General features: G+C 32.1%; 1 protein-coding gene across 1 annotated transcript in view; it reads left to right on the top strand.

The window, feature by feature from the left end:
• The first annotated feature begins 3772 nt into the window (after positions 1-3772).
• LOC144843437 (IgGFc-binding protein-like) overlaps positions 3773-21802 on the top strand; it is a 108935-nt gene continuing 90905 nt past the window's right edge. Inside the window, exons 1-13 of the mRNA XM_078700222.1 lie at positions 3773-3889; positions 9425-9672; positions 10330-10508; positions 11122-11222; positions 11817-12091; positions 13231-13392; positions 13870-13910; positions 14042-14142; positions 14985-15231; positions 19692-19808; positions 20218-20438; positions 21126-21236; positions 21580-21690. Of these exons, the coding sequence (XP_078556348.1) occupies positions 3773-3889; positions 9425-9672; positions 10330-10508; positions 11122-11222; positions 11817-12091; positions 13231-13392; positions 13870-13910; positions 14042-14142; positions 14985-15231; positions 19692-19808; positions 20218-20438; positions 21126-21236; positions 21580-21690 (2031 nt within the window). The remainder of the gene's footprint in view (positions 3890-9424; positions 9673-10329; positions 10509-11121; positions 11223-11816; positions 12092-13230; positions 13393-13869; positions 13911-14041; positions 14143-14984; positions 15232-19691; positions 19809-20217; positions 20439-21125; positions 21237-21579; positions 21691-21802) is intronic.

Here is a 21802-nt window from a genome sequence, read left to right as displayed (position 1 = left end):
CAAAGTACCCTAATAGTACCTATCGGTACTTAATCGTATTGTGTACAAAATCTATTACACTACCTTTTCTTGTAACTTGCTTTAGGCACATCATGCGATCCACTGGGTTTCTAAATCCATAGATTTATTCATTGGCTTTAAAAAAAATATCTGTCCGAATTGAGTTCGATTTTTGAATATATATACAGTATTATTTTTTGTTTTTGTAGATTTGGTAAAAGCAACAAACCAGTATTTTGATCTTTAGTGTTAGATCTACATTTCTGCTGTTTATATTTCGTATGCATTCGGTATGGGTATAAAACCAAAAAATGTACACTGATAATAGATACGGATGAACCGCTGAATTCTATAGAAAATAATAATATATTTAAAAAGAAATTATTTTGAATTTGTTTAGTTCTTATTTGTGATACAGTATTATATCGATGATAATAATTTTTTTTCCTATGCTACATTTTTCAAGTTGATGATCAAACAATCTATTGTGAAAAGTATTTTGACTTTTTGTATGGTTTGTTTTTTCCTTTAAAAAGTTGCATCACTAGATTCTTTACAAAATGACTTAAATTTATTATAATTATATCCTTAAAAATGAAACGTCCTCTTTCCAATACATTGCGAGTTATGGATTCAAACTCTGGAACGCATCAAGGAAACACTACTGTATAAGGATTTAATGCAAGGACAATGGTAGGTCTTGGGCTAGTATTATTTTTAGTCGATCGGTTGGTTGGTCGGTAAACACTAACTTGCAGCCACTGCAGCCATCTATATGGCCTTGTTTTCATGAGTTTTAAAGCTCTGTCTACACTATCACACTTGTTTGACAAAAAAGTGTGGTGGTACTAATATGGTACAGTACTAATATGACATTATCGTGTCAAATTCTTTTGTCACATAACGATTGATAGTGTAGATAGAGCTTAATAACAAGATGTAAATCCTAATCAGGTATGTACTGCTAGTTTACAATCAAACTCAGTTCACAATTACTAAATGACGTATGTATGTAAAACTATTACTTATTCACAAATAAACTAAAAATTCCGTTCTGAACTTTATCTTAACTTTTAAAATGGCCGGCCATGTAAATTACCTGATTTGTCATTACAATACTCAGGCCTTAGTAAATACATTTTTTAATTACATATGGATAAGACATAGGTGACTATAAAAATAAATTCGTTTACAACTTAGGCGTTGTCTTTACACATCAGCAGGTTTTTACAATTCCTACACTATAAATACCACAGTAACATTTATTAGTTTTCTGTTCATATTTGGGTGTTACCGATATAAATACAATGACAGACGCCCACGAAAAGAAGTCATCAAATTTGTTTCCAATATCTGAAAATCAATTTAAATTAAAAAAACATTTATCCTAATCTAACAGACAAACTCACAAAAGTAGACAAGCATTAATACAATGTTTTTAAAATACACTAAAAAAGAATGTTGACCACGATGATAAAGATAATAGACGACGATGATGAAGATAATTTTATTGTAGTTAATGATCACGTTACATACACTGATAATAATAGACGAAAATGATCACGCCACACATGATAGGATGACGTCAATAGTAATAATACAGTATAATATAACATTCATAAAGAATTATATAAATCCAAATGCAAATTACTGAAAATAATGACAATGCTGTGGGTATCAGTGGTTGGATCGCAATGAAGATACAAAATAAAATAAGCAAAAAGCTAAATCAAAATGATAAACTAAAACAGCCAGAAAAATTAGCAGAGCTTTCGGGCAAAACTAGCCATTCATCAGTGCAAGTGGTTATATATACAATATTCTTGTGCCGAGGTTGCGAAGGATAGTGAATGAAATGAATTATCCTTGGCGATTTGATTATTTAAAGGAAAAAAGAAATGGTATAATAGTCAAATAAAAAAATTCAAAAGGTGTGGCGAACGTTTGGCAGAAAATCCCTATTTTCAAGGCGCTAGTAAGCTACCTGTTGAAATATTTTCTTTTGGAATGTTCCGTAAGTTTTAACCTACGATTTACAGGTGGGCTGAAATCACAAATGTATATATTGCTATAATCACTGGATTTAATCTAATTCATTCATGTGTACGTGCCGATCTTTAGAAAAGGCTTTGACAGGGACAACAATAGGAAAACAAAACAATATTATATCAGTAACAGCCTGCGAAAATTGTACAGAAGGTTGGCTTCTTCTGTTGGTTAGTGACCTGGATATGCATGGTTTGCCCATAGTAATCTGCCTGTTACTCAAACCACATTCTGTCATTGCTGCTATGGGAAAGATCTGTTAAGTCATGCCACCGAGTAACTTCAACAAATATTAAATTATACTTTACTTTATCTTTGTTTTTGTTAAGTTATTCGATTTAAAGAAATTTACAATTAAATTAGGCCTACTCTGTTTACTATACTCTCTTTATTTATATGCCTAGTGGTTGTTTATTTCATTAAATTCTGTATCAATCTTTACATACTACATCTGGAATGCTTTATGTAGGCCTAGTACCTGGTATCCCATCTTTGTAAGTACATTATTTGGCTTCAGGAATTTACCCTTTCCTTTGATTAATTAACAAACAACAGCATACTGAAGTTTTCATGATTATATTATTTCAAAATCTATAAATTTATGTTGATACCGGTATCTTACATTGATATTGCCATCCTTCTATGCCATATGTTGTGGCCTAGTTGAAAGCAAATGAATATCAGCTTTTTAAAGCATTGTTGTCTTCAATAAGAAAGTCAGTTTAGTGAACAAAATTCTTAATTAATAAAATTCTTCACTTCATGTATGTCTACTATGCTTACCCCCAAAGTTGTAAATTGCATACTTTTTTAATTTGCGATAACTTCTTCCATTATGTAACAGTGACCATATCCTGAGAGCCCGTTTATACTTAAAACAGATTAAAGTGATGTATACAATGGTACACAGCAGTATTTAATTTTCTTCTTGTTTTGTTATAGCCCTACTCATAAGGGGAGCTTAGGCTCATTGTACAGCAATGCGTTTTTTCTAAACCTTCCCTGCCCAGAATTTCTCATTTTGTATAATTACATTGTATATTTGTAGGTCTTGGCCTATTTTATTGTATATTTATCTATACTGGTTGAATAAACAAACAAAAAAAACTGTATACAGTATATGAAACGAATTAATGCCACTGACAATTTCATTTCATTTTTTATTTCGAAAAAAAAATAATACAGAGTACAAAATTATCTATAGCTCAAGAACAAATTACTGTCTACAAAAAATACTAATAACAAATAAAACAAATAAAAACCAAAAATAAAATAAAAAATAATATAGTAACATTACTTTTCTTTTCAAAAAGAACTCGATAAAAGTAGTCTTTTATACCATTAGTTTCTGCTACTTTTTTATTTTTCAAAATGTTTATAATCAATGAAATAAGCCTAATACACAAACATTAAATTAACGTAGATATGTGTTGAGTTGTTGTATAAGGTGTATAATAGATCTAGGTTTAAACGTTGGCTTTATATAACCTTGTATAAATACGATCAAATAGTATTAGTTGTATAACACAAATACACTCGCTCAGGTGTGAAAGTCTATTGTAAATCTATTGTTGATTGGTTTTTTGAGCAATGAGAATAACGACATATTTCAGTTTATAGTTACTTGTACTCGGGCGCTCTTATAAGAAGGGTGCAGCGGCGGCTAGACATTCCTAATTTTAACATGGAGTGTCGCAGGGGTGAAACCCCCACGATAACGATTAGGATGTATTATTTCCTTATTGCTATTGGATTTTTAGCTGTATCAGATGCAAGGCATTTCCGTTCTGCAACATTCAGTTGGAGACCAATAGGAGAAATAGACAACGACTCGATGCAAATGGTTAGTAAGATCGTACATTTTTACTTTAATATTTGTATGTAGGTTAGGCCTACCATTTTCGTCTGGGAGAAGCAAGTTTGTGATTTTATTTGTTGTTTGTGAATCAGATAGGTTTACTTCAACGAACATTATGTTATATTCTCGGCATACGGCATAGTTATACATTGAGGGGCAATGAGATAATGTGGGAAAATTAAGTAGGCCTATAGTTGTCGGTGTCAATTCAGGTTACTGACGATACCATGTTCACACGCCTGAACAATAAGTGCGCGCGTCCTTTTATGGAAATTACAGGCATAAATACAGATTGCAATTCCCGATTGTTTGATTTTAAAACAATACGCGTTGTTAGTTTTAGGCCTACATGGTAAAGACAGTAATTCTAATCTAAGGTTTGGGGTACATTGTATAACCAGGGAAGAGTAATTTAATTTGGTCCAGAATAACTGCATTGTTTGCATAATGGAAACTATTCAATGTTTCCAAATTCAAAATGCCACTCTCAATATTACGCTTCGAATGCTTCGAACCAGAGATTTTTAATTTCCCACAGTGCTCGAGAACTACCGGTAACATTTAATTAATTGAGCATCAATAATTTATGAATCAACACATGGTATCAACAGTGGTATTTATCTAAATAATATAAATATTTTAATTTTAATGATTGTTCATCTTGATGCCTCGCAATTTTAAAATGTTTATATCTTTGTATTTTTATGGTTTACTTATATGTTCAAGTGCAGTATATGGAGAGCCATCTCGATAGTGCGTTGCACTCATGGCAATCCTCAGGGTGCTGCACCGCTGTCTTGTTGTCATGTATTTTTGTGCCTGAAAATTGAATAAAATAAAATAAAATAAATAAATCAACAAAAGTGGAACTAATCATTTTATCTTGGCAAACTTTAGCTAAGCTAAGAAAATCAAAAGTAAGTCTACAGTGAAAGCATGCTGTATAATGAAAAATAGCACTTCAGGGCCTTTTTTTCACGTCACGGGTTATATTTTTAGGAATGAACATAATTCCTGTCTAATCACAAGAATAGAATATTCAACCAATAATGAATGCACAATGGCATGTAAGAACAGTTTTTATGTAATACCTGACCAATTGGAATTTAAAGCTCAAGGCAAAAGAACTTAAATAAAGAGCTATGAATATAGCTAATTGTTCACCTGAAAACATTAGTTAATCCAAACCAAACCTTATTATTACAACTCAAATGTCATGGTTACATTCAAGTATTGTCTATACTTTTTTTAATGACTTTAAAAGCTATATGGTACAGATAATTCGCAAAAGAAGATAAATATCCAAGCAACAAAATCTAATACATTGTTTTCTTATATTAAAAAAAGAAAGACAATTTATTTTTAGATTTAAAATAAAGGCACGTTAGAAATTAATATATTGACGTTAGTTCTACATGCAGGAGCTTTTGTATATTGTTCAAACGTTTATACAATTTGAAGTATCTTTATCAACAAAATGTAGAACCATTGGCGCATGCACTAAAAATAACGTAAGTATAAATAATAAAATAATTTTGGTTCAACTACATTTCAAATTCTTGTAATACCAATTCCATAATTTTATTCCAACTGTTTCATAGAGCACACAATTATTGAATAAAGATTGTCATCAAAATTTGAAAACAAAATAGTTAAAAATAATATCGATTTGTATTTGTTTTACCTTTAAGGTGTAAATAATGATTATGACGATTAAAAGAAAGGTTATGTTCAGTACGTACTATTAATTATCTTTTAATTAAGTGTGTAGGCCTATATTTAATTGTTGCTTATCAACAATGAAAATTATTATTTCTTTGTTTTTAAAAATCCTGTATTACGTTTGTTAATGTTATTTTTTACTATCTTGTAGGCCTACATAATTTAGTTTAAGTTTCCTTGTAAATAGGCCTATTGTTGTTAATCGTTTTTTTCTTCAACTATTTTACATAGTCTGGGACGCACCTTCATTCCAGAAGTGTGCCACTGTTTCAAAAGTGTAGCTTCCAAATAAATTATTATTATGATCCTTTTTTTTCTGATATTATGAACAAAATAATAATTCACAGTGGCTGCATATGTAAACTAACCCTTTTTGTAATAGCCAAATAGCCAAACCCATTTACAACGACAATGGTGTAACCACGCAGTATACCGTCCTGTTAAACGCCGGTGTTGCGGTTTTTATTGACTGGTGTAAGTAGTGGAAATTCCTACCACTCCAGTGTGCTCTCCGCGGGGTGAAACGAAGCTGAATGTTTTCACCATCTCCGACGTAGTGTGGAGAGACCGGAAATACGAAGTGTAACCGGTTTTTGCTTCAAATATGTTTTTTGCATAACATAATAATTATACGATATTTTATTTTCTTAAAGATGTATTGTCCCTTGAAACACAAAAAAATGAAGGTCAAAATATTCTAAATTTAAATTGGCCATATCAAAGTAATATTAAAGTTATTCACTTTAAATCGAAAATTTGAGCCAAAAACAATAAGTTTACGTAATTAACAGGTAAATTAATTTGATTACATTTCGTCTGGAAAATCGTCGCGAGCGAAAGTAAACAAAGATTTCAAACAACGAGTATGCATGATGCTAATTAGGATTGTTTACAACTCGTCACGGTTGAGAAGGTGTTTTCACACAGATCGCGAGGAAGTTTTATGATTATGCATACAGAGTAGCCAAACAAACGCGTTGCATTATGAGATATGTTTTGATTGAAAACTTTGACTGGAAATACGTTTAAAATGATGGCGGCCAATGGCGGCTGAAATAGAATATTTACAACTTTAATAACAATATATTTGGAATCCTCAGTATCACAAACATAGGTACTGTATAGACATCATTTCTAACCTACTATGTTACTTATACTGTCAAGTTATAAGCCAAAATACGTTTTAAATGGCGACCATCTTGAATTCCAACATGGAGGCTGAAATAGAATATTTACAACTTTAATAACAATATATTTGGAATCCTCAGTATCACAAACATAGGTATAGAAACTATTTTTAACTTGCTACGTCACTTAAAAGTCAAGTTATAAGCCAAAATAATTCTGAAATGGCGGCCATTTTGTTTTTCACATTTTAAGGGTGAAGATCTAAAAATTGAGCCGGGTAAACAGCAAATTTGAATTAAGCACCTTAAAATTACCCTAAAACACATGTTTATTCGCTTTTAACACGAAATGCCTACAGCATTTCATTTTTCTCAAATCTGGACTAGTCTAATAGGCTTTACTGTACGTTCATAATACTGCATTGGCTTTTTGTACACCCTTCTACCTTTACCTTAGCCTAAAACATTTAATATTGGTATGCAGCTCTACCCTGACCAGTGACCGATTTGTATTTGAAAAATCTAAAGAACTGGCATCATGACAATTTTTTTTTTATTGATAATGACATCTCAAGTGATTTTTAAGAACTAAAAAAAAAGTACCATAATAATACAATACTTATACATTTTAATGATAATATTAACAAATAAATTTAAAAAAATACATACCTGCTTAATTTTTTACGCAAACCTAGTCATTTTTTGCAAGGTGGAAAATGCAGTCATACACTAATTCAAAATAAAAATAATGTGTAATGTTTAAAACAATAATTTAATGAATGATAATAATTATGGGCATTCACACACCTTCAGCACTTGTTTCTAGGTGACTTGCGATAGTCAGTTAGACTCTATCTATTGACGAACTAGTGACGTAATTGTTTTGGTCTTTTCAGGCGGCGTGCTTAAAAAATGATGTGATCAGACTAAGTAAGGCCCATCCATGATTATTTGGTCAATCATGATATCATCCGGTTAATTGTAATAGAGATCATTGCATTTGTGTTCATCTTTTATTGTTTTGTGCCGTCCGAGGCTGGGTTTGAGTTGAGGTCAATGATTTAAGTATAGGCTAGGCCTCTAGGCCTTTATATAGTTAGTAGACTAGGCCTAGCTAGGCCTACTAGGCTAGGCGGCCTAGGCTTGGCCTCGCCCGGGGGTAAAGTTAGGCTAGCCCCACAGGCAGGTGTTGGCAATCTGACGAATTTTACTGTCAGCAGGTAGCTGGTGAATGTTTTTTAATTATATAATTTAATGATCATACTATACTAAGACTATTAAGCTTGAGGCTATATGGTCCGATGTGGTTCATTTATTAGGATAATTCGTAACTAGCCTCTAGGCTAGGCCTATTTACTATTAGGAGGCTATTCATTCATTTTGATGTGGTTCATTGGGGTTCAATGTGGTGATGGGACAAATGGAGTAATTCGTTGGACCCGGTTGTGTCAGAAGGCCAGCCTACTACGTACATAGAGATATTATAGTAGGCTATACTATAATATCTCTATGCTACTGCTAGTGCTAGAGGACGGTCTAAACCACAGTAGACCTACTGCCTGTAGCTTAAAATACTATTGCCTTAAAGTGAATTCTAGAAATCATGATTAATATTATGAGTATTTGTTATTGGAAACATAGGCCTACTAATTTAATAACTGTAAATGCATGATTTGAAAGATTTACGCAATCTGGGCACAATTTAAATTGAAATATAATATAAATAATAATCATTTTTTTCTTTCTCAAATATAAATATAATTAATCTTAATTGCTGATTGACTTTTGGGAGACTTAAATTTAAAGGTATACAAATACAAATCCGATTAAAAGATACAAATATAAATGGACTAAAAATAAAAAAAAAATGTAAAAGTATAAAACAGTAAACATTAAAAATCATTTAAAAGGTTAAAAACGTATAGTTACAAATTACATTCTATAGAGACATAAAAATATGAATAGAGTTTGGCTCTAAAGAATTTCTATAACAACATCGCACATTACGTGGTGGACAAAGTCTAATACCATACCTATTTAGGTTATAACAACAATGTATTTTAATGGATGCGTCGGGTAATTCATAATTTTATGTATTTTTCATGTTATAATTAGAGAAAAGTTTATTTTGTTTTTTGCCGTCTCTTGTTTTATCAAATTGTATTGTATATTTATATACTGTATATATGGATATTTCGAAATAAATCAAATCAAAACAGAAAAAAAAAGTATTAAAATTAAATCATTAATATTATATTTTATATGAAATATAAATAAATCAGTTCTAAAATATTTATTTATTCAATAATGGCATATTATTGTACAGTATGACATAGGTGTGTATTTAAAAGAACATGGTAATAAACCATCATTTGGTGTCTTGTCTCGAGAAAGACCCCAGGTACAATTATAACTAAAAAGAATAAAAAATAGATAAATGACATGTAAATTGACATACACATGCATATAAACTAAAAAAATTTACTATTTAAAATAATAAAAAATAATTATAAAGATAATAATAATAATAATACAAAAACGATAATAATTAAATCAAGAATTTATATCATCCACAAAGATGGGGCATGAAGATACAGAACAAAGCAATTGGCAGTGTGTTTATTGAGGATGTGAATTTAATATTGTACTTTGCTATTTTTTTTTTCTATAGGTAGAGGTCCAGTACAGAATGGGTTGGTCTAGAGAATCAAATGAGGGAGGTCTCTGTACTAATGCAGTAATTGAGGCAGGTACGTTAATAACAGGAAGATCTATAACTTGTATTGGTGAAGAAACATGTCCTGTCGATCTTGGAAGAACTAATCAAGTGTGTACCGATGTTAACATAGAAAATGATTGGATGTCTGGTCAAGGCTCTGTGATTCAGTCCTTTCCTATCAATGACGTTTTTACTTACGGGTAAGCAGACTTTATTTCATGTGTTTATTTTATTCTCTCTTTAAACTTTCAACACTGAAACATTGATTTCCAAATCAACAATATGTAAAACATTATATACATTCAATTTATATTGACAAGTGCAAAAATACAGTAAGTTTACATTTTGTTCTTATCACAAAGCATAACAAAAACAGTATACACTTTCTCTGACAAACAACCATTGCAAAGAATTCCAAATTTAAGGGAGTAATCATAATAATTTCTTATTTTTCAATAAATATCCTCGAGATATTTTAATGGTCCTAGTCTTTAACAATCTATTTAAGAAACAACAAAACAATTGTATAAAATAATACTTTAGAATAGTAGGTGTTGAATGAATATCATAAAATGTCATCATTCAAGGAATGAAAATATTTTCTCAATTCCTCCACTAACACACATTAATTATTTATATATACTTACTATCATTGGCTTAAAGCCAGTTTTCCACTGTCCTGTTCTGTTCCTGTTTGCCCACTGTAGATGATTTAACAACTCTCCTCCGTCTACTTTTTGTGACTTGGAAAATGCCCAACCAATCATAACTCAGGAAAGTTGGTTTCGTGCGAATATATTTGCTAATGGAAAAGAGGCTTTAAAGTAATTAATGCATGCATCATAAATTGTTTTTAGGGTGGAAATCAGTGCTGCTTGGCCACCGGAAATTGGTTCCAGCGACAGGTTTGCTAGTGCCGTATTTACCATAGATTTGTCGGTAAATGCAAACAATACTATCAACTCCTCACCTAAGACCGCAATGATTGCATTAGTAAAACTTAGAGAGGGCTGTGAGAGTGAAATCCAAATTCCATGTAAGTATTTCATATCATTTTATTTATTTATTAAAACAAGAACAGGTCAGAAAAAACAAGAATGACCTAGACCAATATAACTCAGTGAGTCAGCGATTCCTTAAACTGTATGCTTTAAAAAATTAAGCAAAAGGTGTTTATGAAATTACATGTATGGCATTGTTGCTGTCATTGTTGCTTTCTCATATTTATAATATTTTTACGTTATGATACAATGAGAATTTATTGCAATCTTTCATTCATTCAGTTCCAAACATGAATATCGAAATTGAAGTTTTATAAAATACACAAAAATACTACTACTATTTGTGCCAAAAACATTAAAAACATCATAAAAACTCTTATCAAAAACTTTCACTAAATACAAGTTCCTCAAACATGAGCTGCACATTCTAAAACAGGACGAATAACAGTTTAAATATTCATCAGTAAAAAGTCATCACTTCCACAGGGAAAAAGAAAAAATGGAAAAAAAATAATGAATTCACTTATAATTATATAGACGAAATAAAGGGTTAAACTAACTAATTAAAAGTATTATGCATTTTATTGAATTTAATTTATTATTATTTTAATTGGTAGTTGCAATATTTAAACTAATTAATAATTACAGATTATGATGCTAATGGTGATAATGTGCAGTGTAGAAGGGCTACTGGAGTGGAAGAATGTGGAGGTGTTTGTAGTAGCCTTACAGACGCCACAATATCTTCTGTGAGTATACAGTACTTATATTATACTCTTTCCATATCACCTAGCCAAAGTCCGGAGTTTGTACACAACGTGGCACCAATACCGGTATTTTGTTTGATGCGAATTAAAAACAATCAACTCTAAAGTTCAAAACACCAGGGTGTCTCAAACTCTGGAACTCATCAGGAACTCAATGTAATAGGTACTGACTCTAAACATCTTTGTTGTTTAGAGTTAGAAGGTCACTGTCAGTCAAACATTTATTTATTACTTGTATTTATCATCCATAGCGACATATAGGGTAAAGCTTATTTTATAGTAAAAAAAAAGAAAAAGTGTTTGAATGGGATCTATCAGGGATTGAATTTGTGAATTTGTATACTGCTTTTATTATCAAACTTAATTATATAAAAGTTTTTTTTATTTATTGCTTTTTTTATTGTCAATGTAATATTATTTGTTCAAGGGTGCATATTAGCTTAAAGATCTGTGCTCTGGGTAGCACTAGCACAGAACTTAAAAAATGCATCCTCCACGGACACGTATATGTATATGGTGGTGTATGTGGAAATAAATTGAATGTTATACATTTACAATTCTATTTTTGTGAAACAGGATTGTGTCCTGACAATGACACCACCATCCGCTGTCGACCGTGAATTTGCTGTGACACTGATGCTTGAAGATTTTGAACCAGGCAGCAATGTTGCGTTGAGTAAAGTTCCGCTGCAGTTTACAATTCGGCCTTTTAAATCAAGTTCAGTTGATAGCTGTGAACTTAAGCCAACGTTTGTTGATGGAACACCAGAATCTGGAGCTGAATATGGCATTACTTCCGACGGCACCTTAAACTTGACCATAACTGCGAGAAGTACAGCCACCGGTGCTGTGTAAGTGTGTTTTATACACATTGAAATAATATAAATATAAAATTTTAATTCTATTTCTGATTCTGATTCATTCATTTATGGTATGAAACTAAGTTGTCCATGCACTCATAAAAAACACAAAGTGCATTTTTTGGCTCTAGAAGAAAACTTAAACATTTTCCAAATTTCTAAATAGTTTTTAATGATCAGACCATTCTTATTTAGTCATGATTCCATTAAGTACCTTGGTTTAAAAAACTGTATTTCAAATGAAGAATATGTTACCTTTGTTATCAAAATGGTAGACCAGACTGAAATGTTTGTACAGACACACTAGCTGCTTAGAACCTTTATTATATCACTGTATTTTCAACTAAAATGCTGCTTTATTCCTTCAAAATAAACTCAAAACAAAATTGTATGGTTTATACAGTGGCAAAACACAGTCGGCAAAGGCCCCTGGTTTAGAACTCCAAAGGGAGTTGCACTGGACTGCTCGTGCTCTGGGGCCCTGGGTTTAGCCAGTGAGCGCTCATAGCCGTTAAGCCACTGGCTTTATACTCGACCTCGCCTCTAGAGCACACATTGGTGAGCCACAACTAAAAGCAGCTATGATCTAAACAGATCCAATATAGTAAAATTTATAACTTAATATTTCAACAATGAAAGTTTTATAATTCCTAATATATTGATATAAAGTTTGCGGTACACCACGTATATTAGTTCTGAAAAGAACTGTTGAGTTTCTCGATGTTTCAATCAATATGCTTTGATCGTCCTCAGGAGTGAGAATGCATGGATGCAAGGACGATCAAAGCATATTGATCGAAACGTCGAGAAACTCAACAGTTCTTTTCAGAACTAATATACGTGGTGTACCGCAAACTTTATATCAACATTTTATTTCGCAATGCAAACCTTCAAACAATATCCTAATATATTATTATATATTTTATTAAAATACTTGTAAAGACTGCAATAATCGATCCATTAAATATTGAAAAAATGCATAAAAACTTAAAATTAGTATAAACGTGCGATAAAGATTCATCTTGGTAATGTGTATGGCTATCAACAAAAAATGTGAGATATTTAAATGCTGCGTTGAGAAAATCAGTTTTAAAACTAAAATATACAATTAATTTTCTTTTGTATTTCAGAATTGTAGAGATAGATACATCATCTCCAGCAAACTTGTTCAAATCCGATCTCATAGCTGATCCTGATGACGGCCAAGTTGCTTCTGTAACAGTGACATATACACCTACTTCCTCAAGTACCGATGCAGAGATCTTTTGCTTTACAGCAGAAGATGACTATGGGTAACTTATGGATTTTAAATAATACAACCACATTGAGTGCATTAATGTCTGCCTACATTATATAATATAGTTGATTGAAGCTTTTGACAAGATTATGTTATAGATAATTTTTAATTAATAGAATTATGCAATGTACAATTTTTTAAGTTATCGTCTGGAGTTTTTTGGTGTTAATATGTATATACTGTACTTACAGTACATACCTATTGATTTTCAGGAAATTTAATTTATTTGTGATATCACAAAAGCTCATTATATTAAAAACTGACTTTCCTGTATATTCAATATGAGCTGAAATATATAATAGCATGCCCTCTCTATTCTCTTAACATAGGGCAAAATTACCATTACAAAATACATTTCTCTCCGAATATAGTTTTCTCTGATATATTTTGCCAAGTACTTCACTCAGATTCTGAGTGCTTTCATTTCTATGTGATTCTTTAAATATGTTATTGTTCTTTTGCAATTTCACAGACTTACCTCTGAAATACGTTGCTTAACTATATTCACTGGAGGTATGTGTCATTTCAGGATTATTCTAGTCTCATGCAATTATTTGTACCATTGAACTCATAAACATTCATTATTTGTATATTATTTAATAATGAGGAAACTAATTTTCTATCAAAAACCAAATATTTTTCAGTCTCACCATTGGGAATAACATCATTAAATCCTGCAAGTGGATCACAACTTCTCCTAGATAGTCAGGAATACTACAATTTTACTGTGCAGTTTGATGCTCAGGTTTGTTTTGTTTTTAATGTTAAGCCTTGTTTGCACGGTATTTAAAGAAACAAAGGTTACTTTATCCAAGGTCATCAGTAACTTTGACCATTGTTCGCACTTGGATAATTTCACGCAGTTATAGTTTTACCATACGGTTTTACCAACATTTAACCGTGACGTTGAAAACTTTGATCGACTTGCATGGTGAAGGCAGTGTGTGTGTTTACCTCGCATGTCGTACGTTCGGATTGGACTTTTTAAACTTTACTTTTTAGTATTACGGAGACCATGATTCTACTGGGCAGGCAGTGGTCGGTAAAATTAACTATTGGTCTTGGTTAATTCAATCCTGAGGAAATTGTAGCCAGTATTTAGATTGCACAATTTAAGACCATTGCGATCAAGACTAAAAATATTCTGAGATGATACATTTTTAGCACCATGCAAGACAAATTTGATAAATGACCAAAGTGTATCTTTGACATTCAGTTGGTTAATATATATCATGTGGTATTAATTATTTAGTTCTATTGCACACTAAACACAGCTAGCTTTTTTGTGCTAGACTGGTGAATAAAGCATGCTCGAAACTGTAGACATAAAGTTTTATGTTGGCAGACGTCTGTCGCTAATGACAATGTCAATTAGTTGATATTCATCACAAAAGCCTCTTCCTCATCATCTTGTCATTTTACAACTTATTTTCCGGATTATTTGTATGTTCTGATTTATTTTAAAGTGCTACTCCTAATCGATGACAACAAATGTTAACCTATTTTGATATACCTTTGCCCAATTTAATTAAAATTGTTTAATTATTTGTCAAAAATAATGAAGTATTGAAATTATTATTATTTTAGATTGAGAGACCTGGTTCATTCGTATATATTCGTTTTTATAACGAAATGAACGAAGAGTTTTTGGCAATAGATACGTCTAATACAGATATGGCAACATTTGATTCAGATACTTTAGAGTTTTCAGTGGCAGGATCAACGTTCACTACTGAAAGCTTTTATATTCTTTTGGACGAAGGAGCAGTAGTAAACCTGCTTCGGCCGTTTGTTGGCATTGATGATCCTGAGTATTGGACCTTTACATTCTTAAGTGAGTCAAATGTCAATGTCGAAGTTTATTCTTCATATTATATTATAATATACAGTATTTTATTTTCATTCATTTTCATTCGTCTTTTTATTTTGGATCTAAGAAATCATTTTGTTACAATGATATTTCAAAATATTGAGATATCCCGTATGCATGTACGCCATGAATTTATCTGTCATGCTTTGAATACACACAAATATTAAGGTCAGGATGGGGGGCAGATTCAGAACTGGTTGCACATTTCCTCAAATATTTTCAAATGTATTTGGTACAATTTAAAAATTTTTTTTTTTATTAAACTTTATCACTGCACATAACATAACATAAAGGCAGCGAAAAGAAAGGGATGAACAGGTGACAAGCACCTCTATCCACATCCCCCCTTAAAATACACATAACAGTAACAAATAGAATATATAAATGCACAAGGTAAATATGAAAATAGCTAAAGTAAATTACTTACTTTTAAATACTATACTGAATACAATTTGAGAAATAAAATAAATAAAATATGGTATGACGTTAAAAATTATACTTTTATATATGAATGTGATACAAACATGCCTACTGAACTATTGATGCCTGCAACGGGAACATCGGCAACGTGATATCTACGTGCATGTATTATTGGGGTCAAAATTGTGTTTAAATTTTTCACCGTAACATTTACAAACAGGCTTATTGAAAAGTAAATGAGAATTGTTAGACCTGATTCGATACTGTAACTGATTCCAAATGGGAATAATTCTTTGAAAATATGATAATTTATGAAATTCATTTTTACACTTATCAGATGCAGTTCTTGTAATTCGACAACCTTCGGTAGAAGAATTAAATTTTACATAATTATCAATTTGAATATCGTAATGGCCATATTTGCACTTGTGAAAAAGCTTGAGATCAGCTACTTCTCTTCTGTAAGAAAGTGTTAGGAGAGTAAGCTCGTCAAGTCTTTATTTGTAATCAGATTCGGGATAGTAAAGGATAAATTTAGTGGCCCACCGTTGAATTCGTTCCACTTTAAGTAAATTTTGTTTAGAGGTTCCACTACAATATTCAAGATCACTCCTTATGAGAACTTTATACAGGGTTAACGCAACCTTAATTTAATAATTGGTGCAGTATAGTCTATTGCACGTTTTATCATACCCATTTTCATATTGCATTTTTTAACAATATTATCAATATGTTCATCCCAACACAAGTTGGATGCTACTTCTACACTAAGATCCTTAACAGTTTGAGTTCTGTCAAAGATACAACCATTCCTGTGATTAGCATATGTAATGGGACATTTAGAACGTGATAAGGATAAAATTGGACATTTAGAAGGGTAAAATTTCATTTCCCATGTATTACTCCATCTAATAATATCATTAATATCCATCTGAAGTAAATGACAATCATCAATGCTATTGATTGATTTGTAATCATCTGCAAATAATGCAACAGTACAATTCGTGGCAGAGCCTGGCAAGTCATTAATGTATAACAAGAATAGCAGGGGACCCATTATGGAAGTTTTCGTAAGTCAAACTGTCCATGGTTCGGTGAATTGCGCCATCTCTCGTCTGATGTTTAGCTTTCTGCTGGTGTTCCCCTTTGGATGCTCGGGTGTCCCTTTTTATTATGTCATCGTAGATGTGGCTCAGTTCATGTCTTCCCTGGTCTCTGTTGATGTTCATATTCGTTTTTCTTATCCAAATGGCTTCTTTTATTTTTCTTGATAAGTAGTGTTAAGTAGTAATATTTTTGTATTTTCAAATCCGGTATGTGGTTTTCTATGGTGCCGTGGTCTGTGATAGCTGATTTGTGTAGAATTTTAGATTGTGAATGGCGAGCACTCCTAGTTCTTGTCCCTACAGTATTTTTTTCCATGTCTGTTTTGTGTTCTATTATTCTTGTTTTTAATGCTCTGCCCGTTTCCCCTATGTATACCTTCTTGCAGTTGTGGCAACCTACTTGGTAAACTGTACCACACTGTTGATCTTTATCTATCTTGTCTTTTGGAGTGATATGTGTTTATGTTGTGCTGTTTCAATGTTCTTCTTATATTAGCCTTTGAGTCATTCCCTCGACATATGGTAGACCAATGTTGACTCTGGATTTTTCCTTATCTCTTGTTATTTCTTTGTCTTTGTTTGCTTTTCTATGTTTCCTTTTATTCTTAACTCTTTTAAAACTCCAGTCCAGTCCGCATGTTGATAAAGCTGCTTTTATATGACTCATTTCTTGTTTTTGTCCTTCTTCTGTTGATACGATGGATTCACATCTATCCACTAGGGTATTGACTACGCTAAGTTTGTGTTCGAGTGGGTGGTTTGATTGAAAGTGCAGGTATTGGTCTGTGTGTGTCGATTTTCTGTACACTGATGTTTTGATGTTACCATTGTCTTGGATAGTGATCATAGTATCGAGGAAAGGGATGGCGTTGTTTTGCATGTTCTCCATGGTGAATTTTATTTGGCCTGTCTGGTCAATGGTGTTTAAATGTTGAAGGAGTTCTTCTTCAAATCCAATTGGTACAATTGCCAGGACGTCGTCTACATATCTGCGCCAGAAATAGCCAAATAATGTAGATTTTTAGTAGACAAATAATAGTCATTTTTAAGTAGATTTTTAATAGCCCAATAATAGCCAAATAATGTAGATTTTTAGTAGCTGAATAATAGCCAATTATTTAGTAGATTTTTAAATGCCTAATAATATCCAAATAATGTAGATTTTTAGTAGACAAATAATAGCCATTTTTATGTAGATTTTTAATAGCCCAATAATAGCCAAATAATGTAGATTTTTAGTAGCTGAATAATAGCCAATTATTTAGTAGATTTTTAATAGCCTAATAATAGCCAAATAATGTAAATTTGTAGTAGATAAATAATAGCCGTTTTATGTAGATTTTTAATAGCCAAATAATAGCTAAATAATGTAGATTTTTAATAGATGATTAATACTAATAGCCAATTAATAAGTAGATTTTTTATAGATAAATAATAGCTAATTAAGAGTCAGTTCTAGATAGATTATTGATAGTCTAATAATAGTTGTATTTAGTAGGTGTCACCTACTAATACCATCGCGAAATATGCTAATGAGGCAAAAATCAAATATCTATCTATTAGTAGGTGATAAATAGGTGACAGCTCTATATCTACTAAGCCGGATAGACTATAAGGCTATAATAACTATAAAGCTATATCTACTTAGACTTTTTGTTATGGGTATTTGTACGCCTATTAACTGTTTTACTACTCCTGGCATTCAGTTAGAGGAATTGTAAATTGCCCCTTTTCCGTGAGTGGCTGGGTATATCGGTGGCGGTAGTAGTATTGAAGATAGAATTGTCGCTAGGCTCACTGTCAGCACTGGAAGAGTAAAAAAACGAATCATTGAATTGGGGCAACATACATTGAAAACAATACCAGGAATCAGTGACGTTAGCAAGCTTTTCGTAAGTCAAACTGTCCATTTCAATACATCTGGTGTGATACCAAATATCACACATTGTATACCATGTTAATTAGATCTCACACATTTAGTGCATGAACCACAGGGGTCCTTAGGACCAGTGTTACTTGCGATGTCACCACTAAGCACTAATATGAGTAACATGATATTGGTGGTTGACTTAACGGTAGTTCTTATGATCTTTGTTTTTCTACTTACACCCATAGGAACACGATCACCGTAAAGTTGATTAATGTAAATCGTTTCCCGGAGATGAGATGTCATTATTAGTTCCAAATAAACCACGATTAAATCCCATATGTCCAATGATAAGGGCGCAAAGTAAAGAGTACATAACAAATCCAATGGACGCCATTTTCCAATTTACAGAGCGAAGTGACCTTCCTTACGGGCTATGAGTCAATACCGTAAAAATTCAATACCGTAAAAATTAAAATCAGAAAATCCAAAATCAATCCAATGGTTGTATAAAATTCAAGCTCTGTTGGTACATTATCAAGCAAAACACAATACGGTTAAATCCATACAAAATTTCAGTTTAAGATGCATACAAAATTTCAGCTTTAAATAGCATATAAAATATAAAATATCATCAATATACAGACAGCTATACAAACAACATGATATAAAAATACTTGTTTAGTTGCTTTGAAATTGCAAAGTTGAAAAACGCTTGTACTAGGCCCATGGAGTGCCCTTGTGCCTATATGTGTTGGCCGGGCTCGATCAAAATTCCCGCACTATAACTGTAGATTGTGCAGAGAGATTTCATGCCTAGAGAGCTCGTAAAACACAACTGCTCCAGTTGACATGGTTGGTATATGTCTGAAGTAGGGCAATAAAAATGATGCACCTCTCCTGGGGGTTGTAATAGTGCATGATACAATTGACAAGTGCATTTCAGGCATTACAGTTACAAAACCAATAACTCTGTTTGAGGATATGGAAATTTTCATTAACAAATGTTTTCTTTATTTCTATCCATTTAGATTCATCTAGCCCTTGTGCGAGCAACCCTTGTTTGAATGGGGGTGAATGTTCTGATGATGGTACAGAGTTTGAATGTGATTGTGGATTCTATTGGACAGGAGAGACGTGTGAAACAGGTTTGTAACTGATGTTAAAGTTCCACTACCTAGACCTGACATGTTCACTGTTTGTGCAGGCCTGTAATTTACTAGGATTTTTATGAGGGATTTAGAGTTAGATTTAATTGACCAATGGCAATATTTTTGTTGGTTTTGTACACCAAGGATAACCCATTAAATCCTTAGACTTGTTTCAGTTGGGGTTCTTCTTGTGTTTAATGAGGCAGTATACTAGGAGACGATTTCTTTTCAAAGAGTGTACTGCACATGAGCCATGTTGCACACCATTTAATGACTGGCTTAATGTTCATGATAAAAAATAATATATAACATTACGCTTGTTGATGGCATTGACATTTTATTTCCATCATTATTGTTATCGTTGATTATTAATCACAATCATTTTACAATTTGTTTTTATCTACAGTGCGTCCAGCATGTCTCGTTTTTGGCCAATCTATTCAAACCGTGAAATCATTTGATGGAATGGACTTTCTTCTTCAAAGTCCATGTCCGGTTACATTGCTTGATACTAATTGTCCATGGAATTCTACTCAAAACAACACTTACAAAGTGACTGCTGTAAATGAAATAGATAATGACGAGCCTGTGTATCTATCCAGTGTTATAATTGAGGTGTTTGAAATGGTGAGTTAACATAGAAGATTTACTATAAATATGTTAAATAAAAATATGTATCTGGTACAAATGCACAATATAAACTCACTATTTACAGGATGGATACAAGTTTAAAGTTCTATTAATTTATCATTCTTATAACAAGTCACATTTGAGGTTTAGGTATTGGAGTATAAAGTCTGACACTAAGGTCAGGATTGAAAGGAAGCATGTTATCTACCAAGCTACAGCTCCACTACTGTACACAGGGTTGATTTTACAATAAGAAACTGAAAAACAACATGTAGAGCACCTGATACATTTTAAAGCTCTGTCTACACTATCAAACTAGTTTGACCAAAACAGTGTGATGTGCCCAAACATGGTAGTGATATGCCCAGATATTGTAGTGATATGCCTAAATATGGTAGTGATATGACATCATTATGTCCATATATGGGCACATCACATTTTGTCACATAAAGTTTTATAGTGTAGACAGAGCTTAAGTGAAACAGTTGATAGTTACTCTAATATATTGGTCACTCACAAACACTTTGCACAGATCTACTGCTCTCATATAAACAGCGAGGAGTTTGGGAAGCTACTCAAATCAGTTCAGTCTAATATGTCTAATTTTATTTTTTAAGATTTTTTTATTGTTTAAATTTATTGGTAAATGCATGTTTCATATTGGGTAATTTTGTTTCCTTTCAGACGATAACATTTTACCGCCGTAATTTGGAGTTAAGTATAAACAATATCTCGTATTCAACTCCAGCATCTCCTGTTGATGGTTTACAAATTATTAATGATGGTGTGAACTTGGTAAGTAGACTTTAATACTGGTTAGACTGCTGTCAATCACCTTATAGATAAACTGTTGATATATTCTTTGTAGTAAAAATTGCATAAGCAATCAGAGCTTAGGAAATGCGATATGAAACATTCATGAGCACTCATGCGAATCGAAGAGCATGGAAATGAAAATGGCAGCTATTTGCTCTTGCATGGAAAAGGTTACATGGTTTTAAGTCTGCAAAAACATTTGCCCAAACAAATTCGCCTGGTGAAAAACGGGCTTTATGAAGTTAATCCATGGTGTTGGTTACTGATTACTGATGGTTGTAAAAATCTACTGTATTTATATATAAATTTCATTGTTTTGTAGATTTTGTATACTGACTTCAGCTTGGTGGTAGTACTCAGTAAAGATGGTAACCTTATCATTAATGTTGACGACGATGAAAGAGATAGTGGATGTGGTTTATGCCATGGCAATGTAAGTTTAGTGTTTTACATTTGTTTAGTTTTAAGTGAACCTCCACTCCAGACCCTTCTGTACATATAATGATCTAATTTCATCTGGTTTCAGTGTAGTATTATACAAAATA

The sequence above is a fragment of the Antedon bifida genome, chromosome 5, assembly GCF_963402885.1.
Source record: "Antedon bifida chromosome 5, ecAntBifi1.1, whole genome shotgun sequence".
NCBI classification, from domain to species: domain Eukaryota; kingdom Metazoa; phylum Echinodermata; class Crinoidea; order Comatulida; family Antedonidae; genus Antedon; species Antedon bifida.
This window is presented reverse-complemented; position numbering and strand designations above follow the sequence as displayed.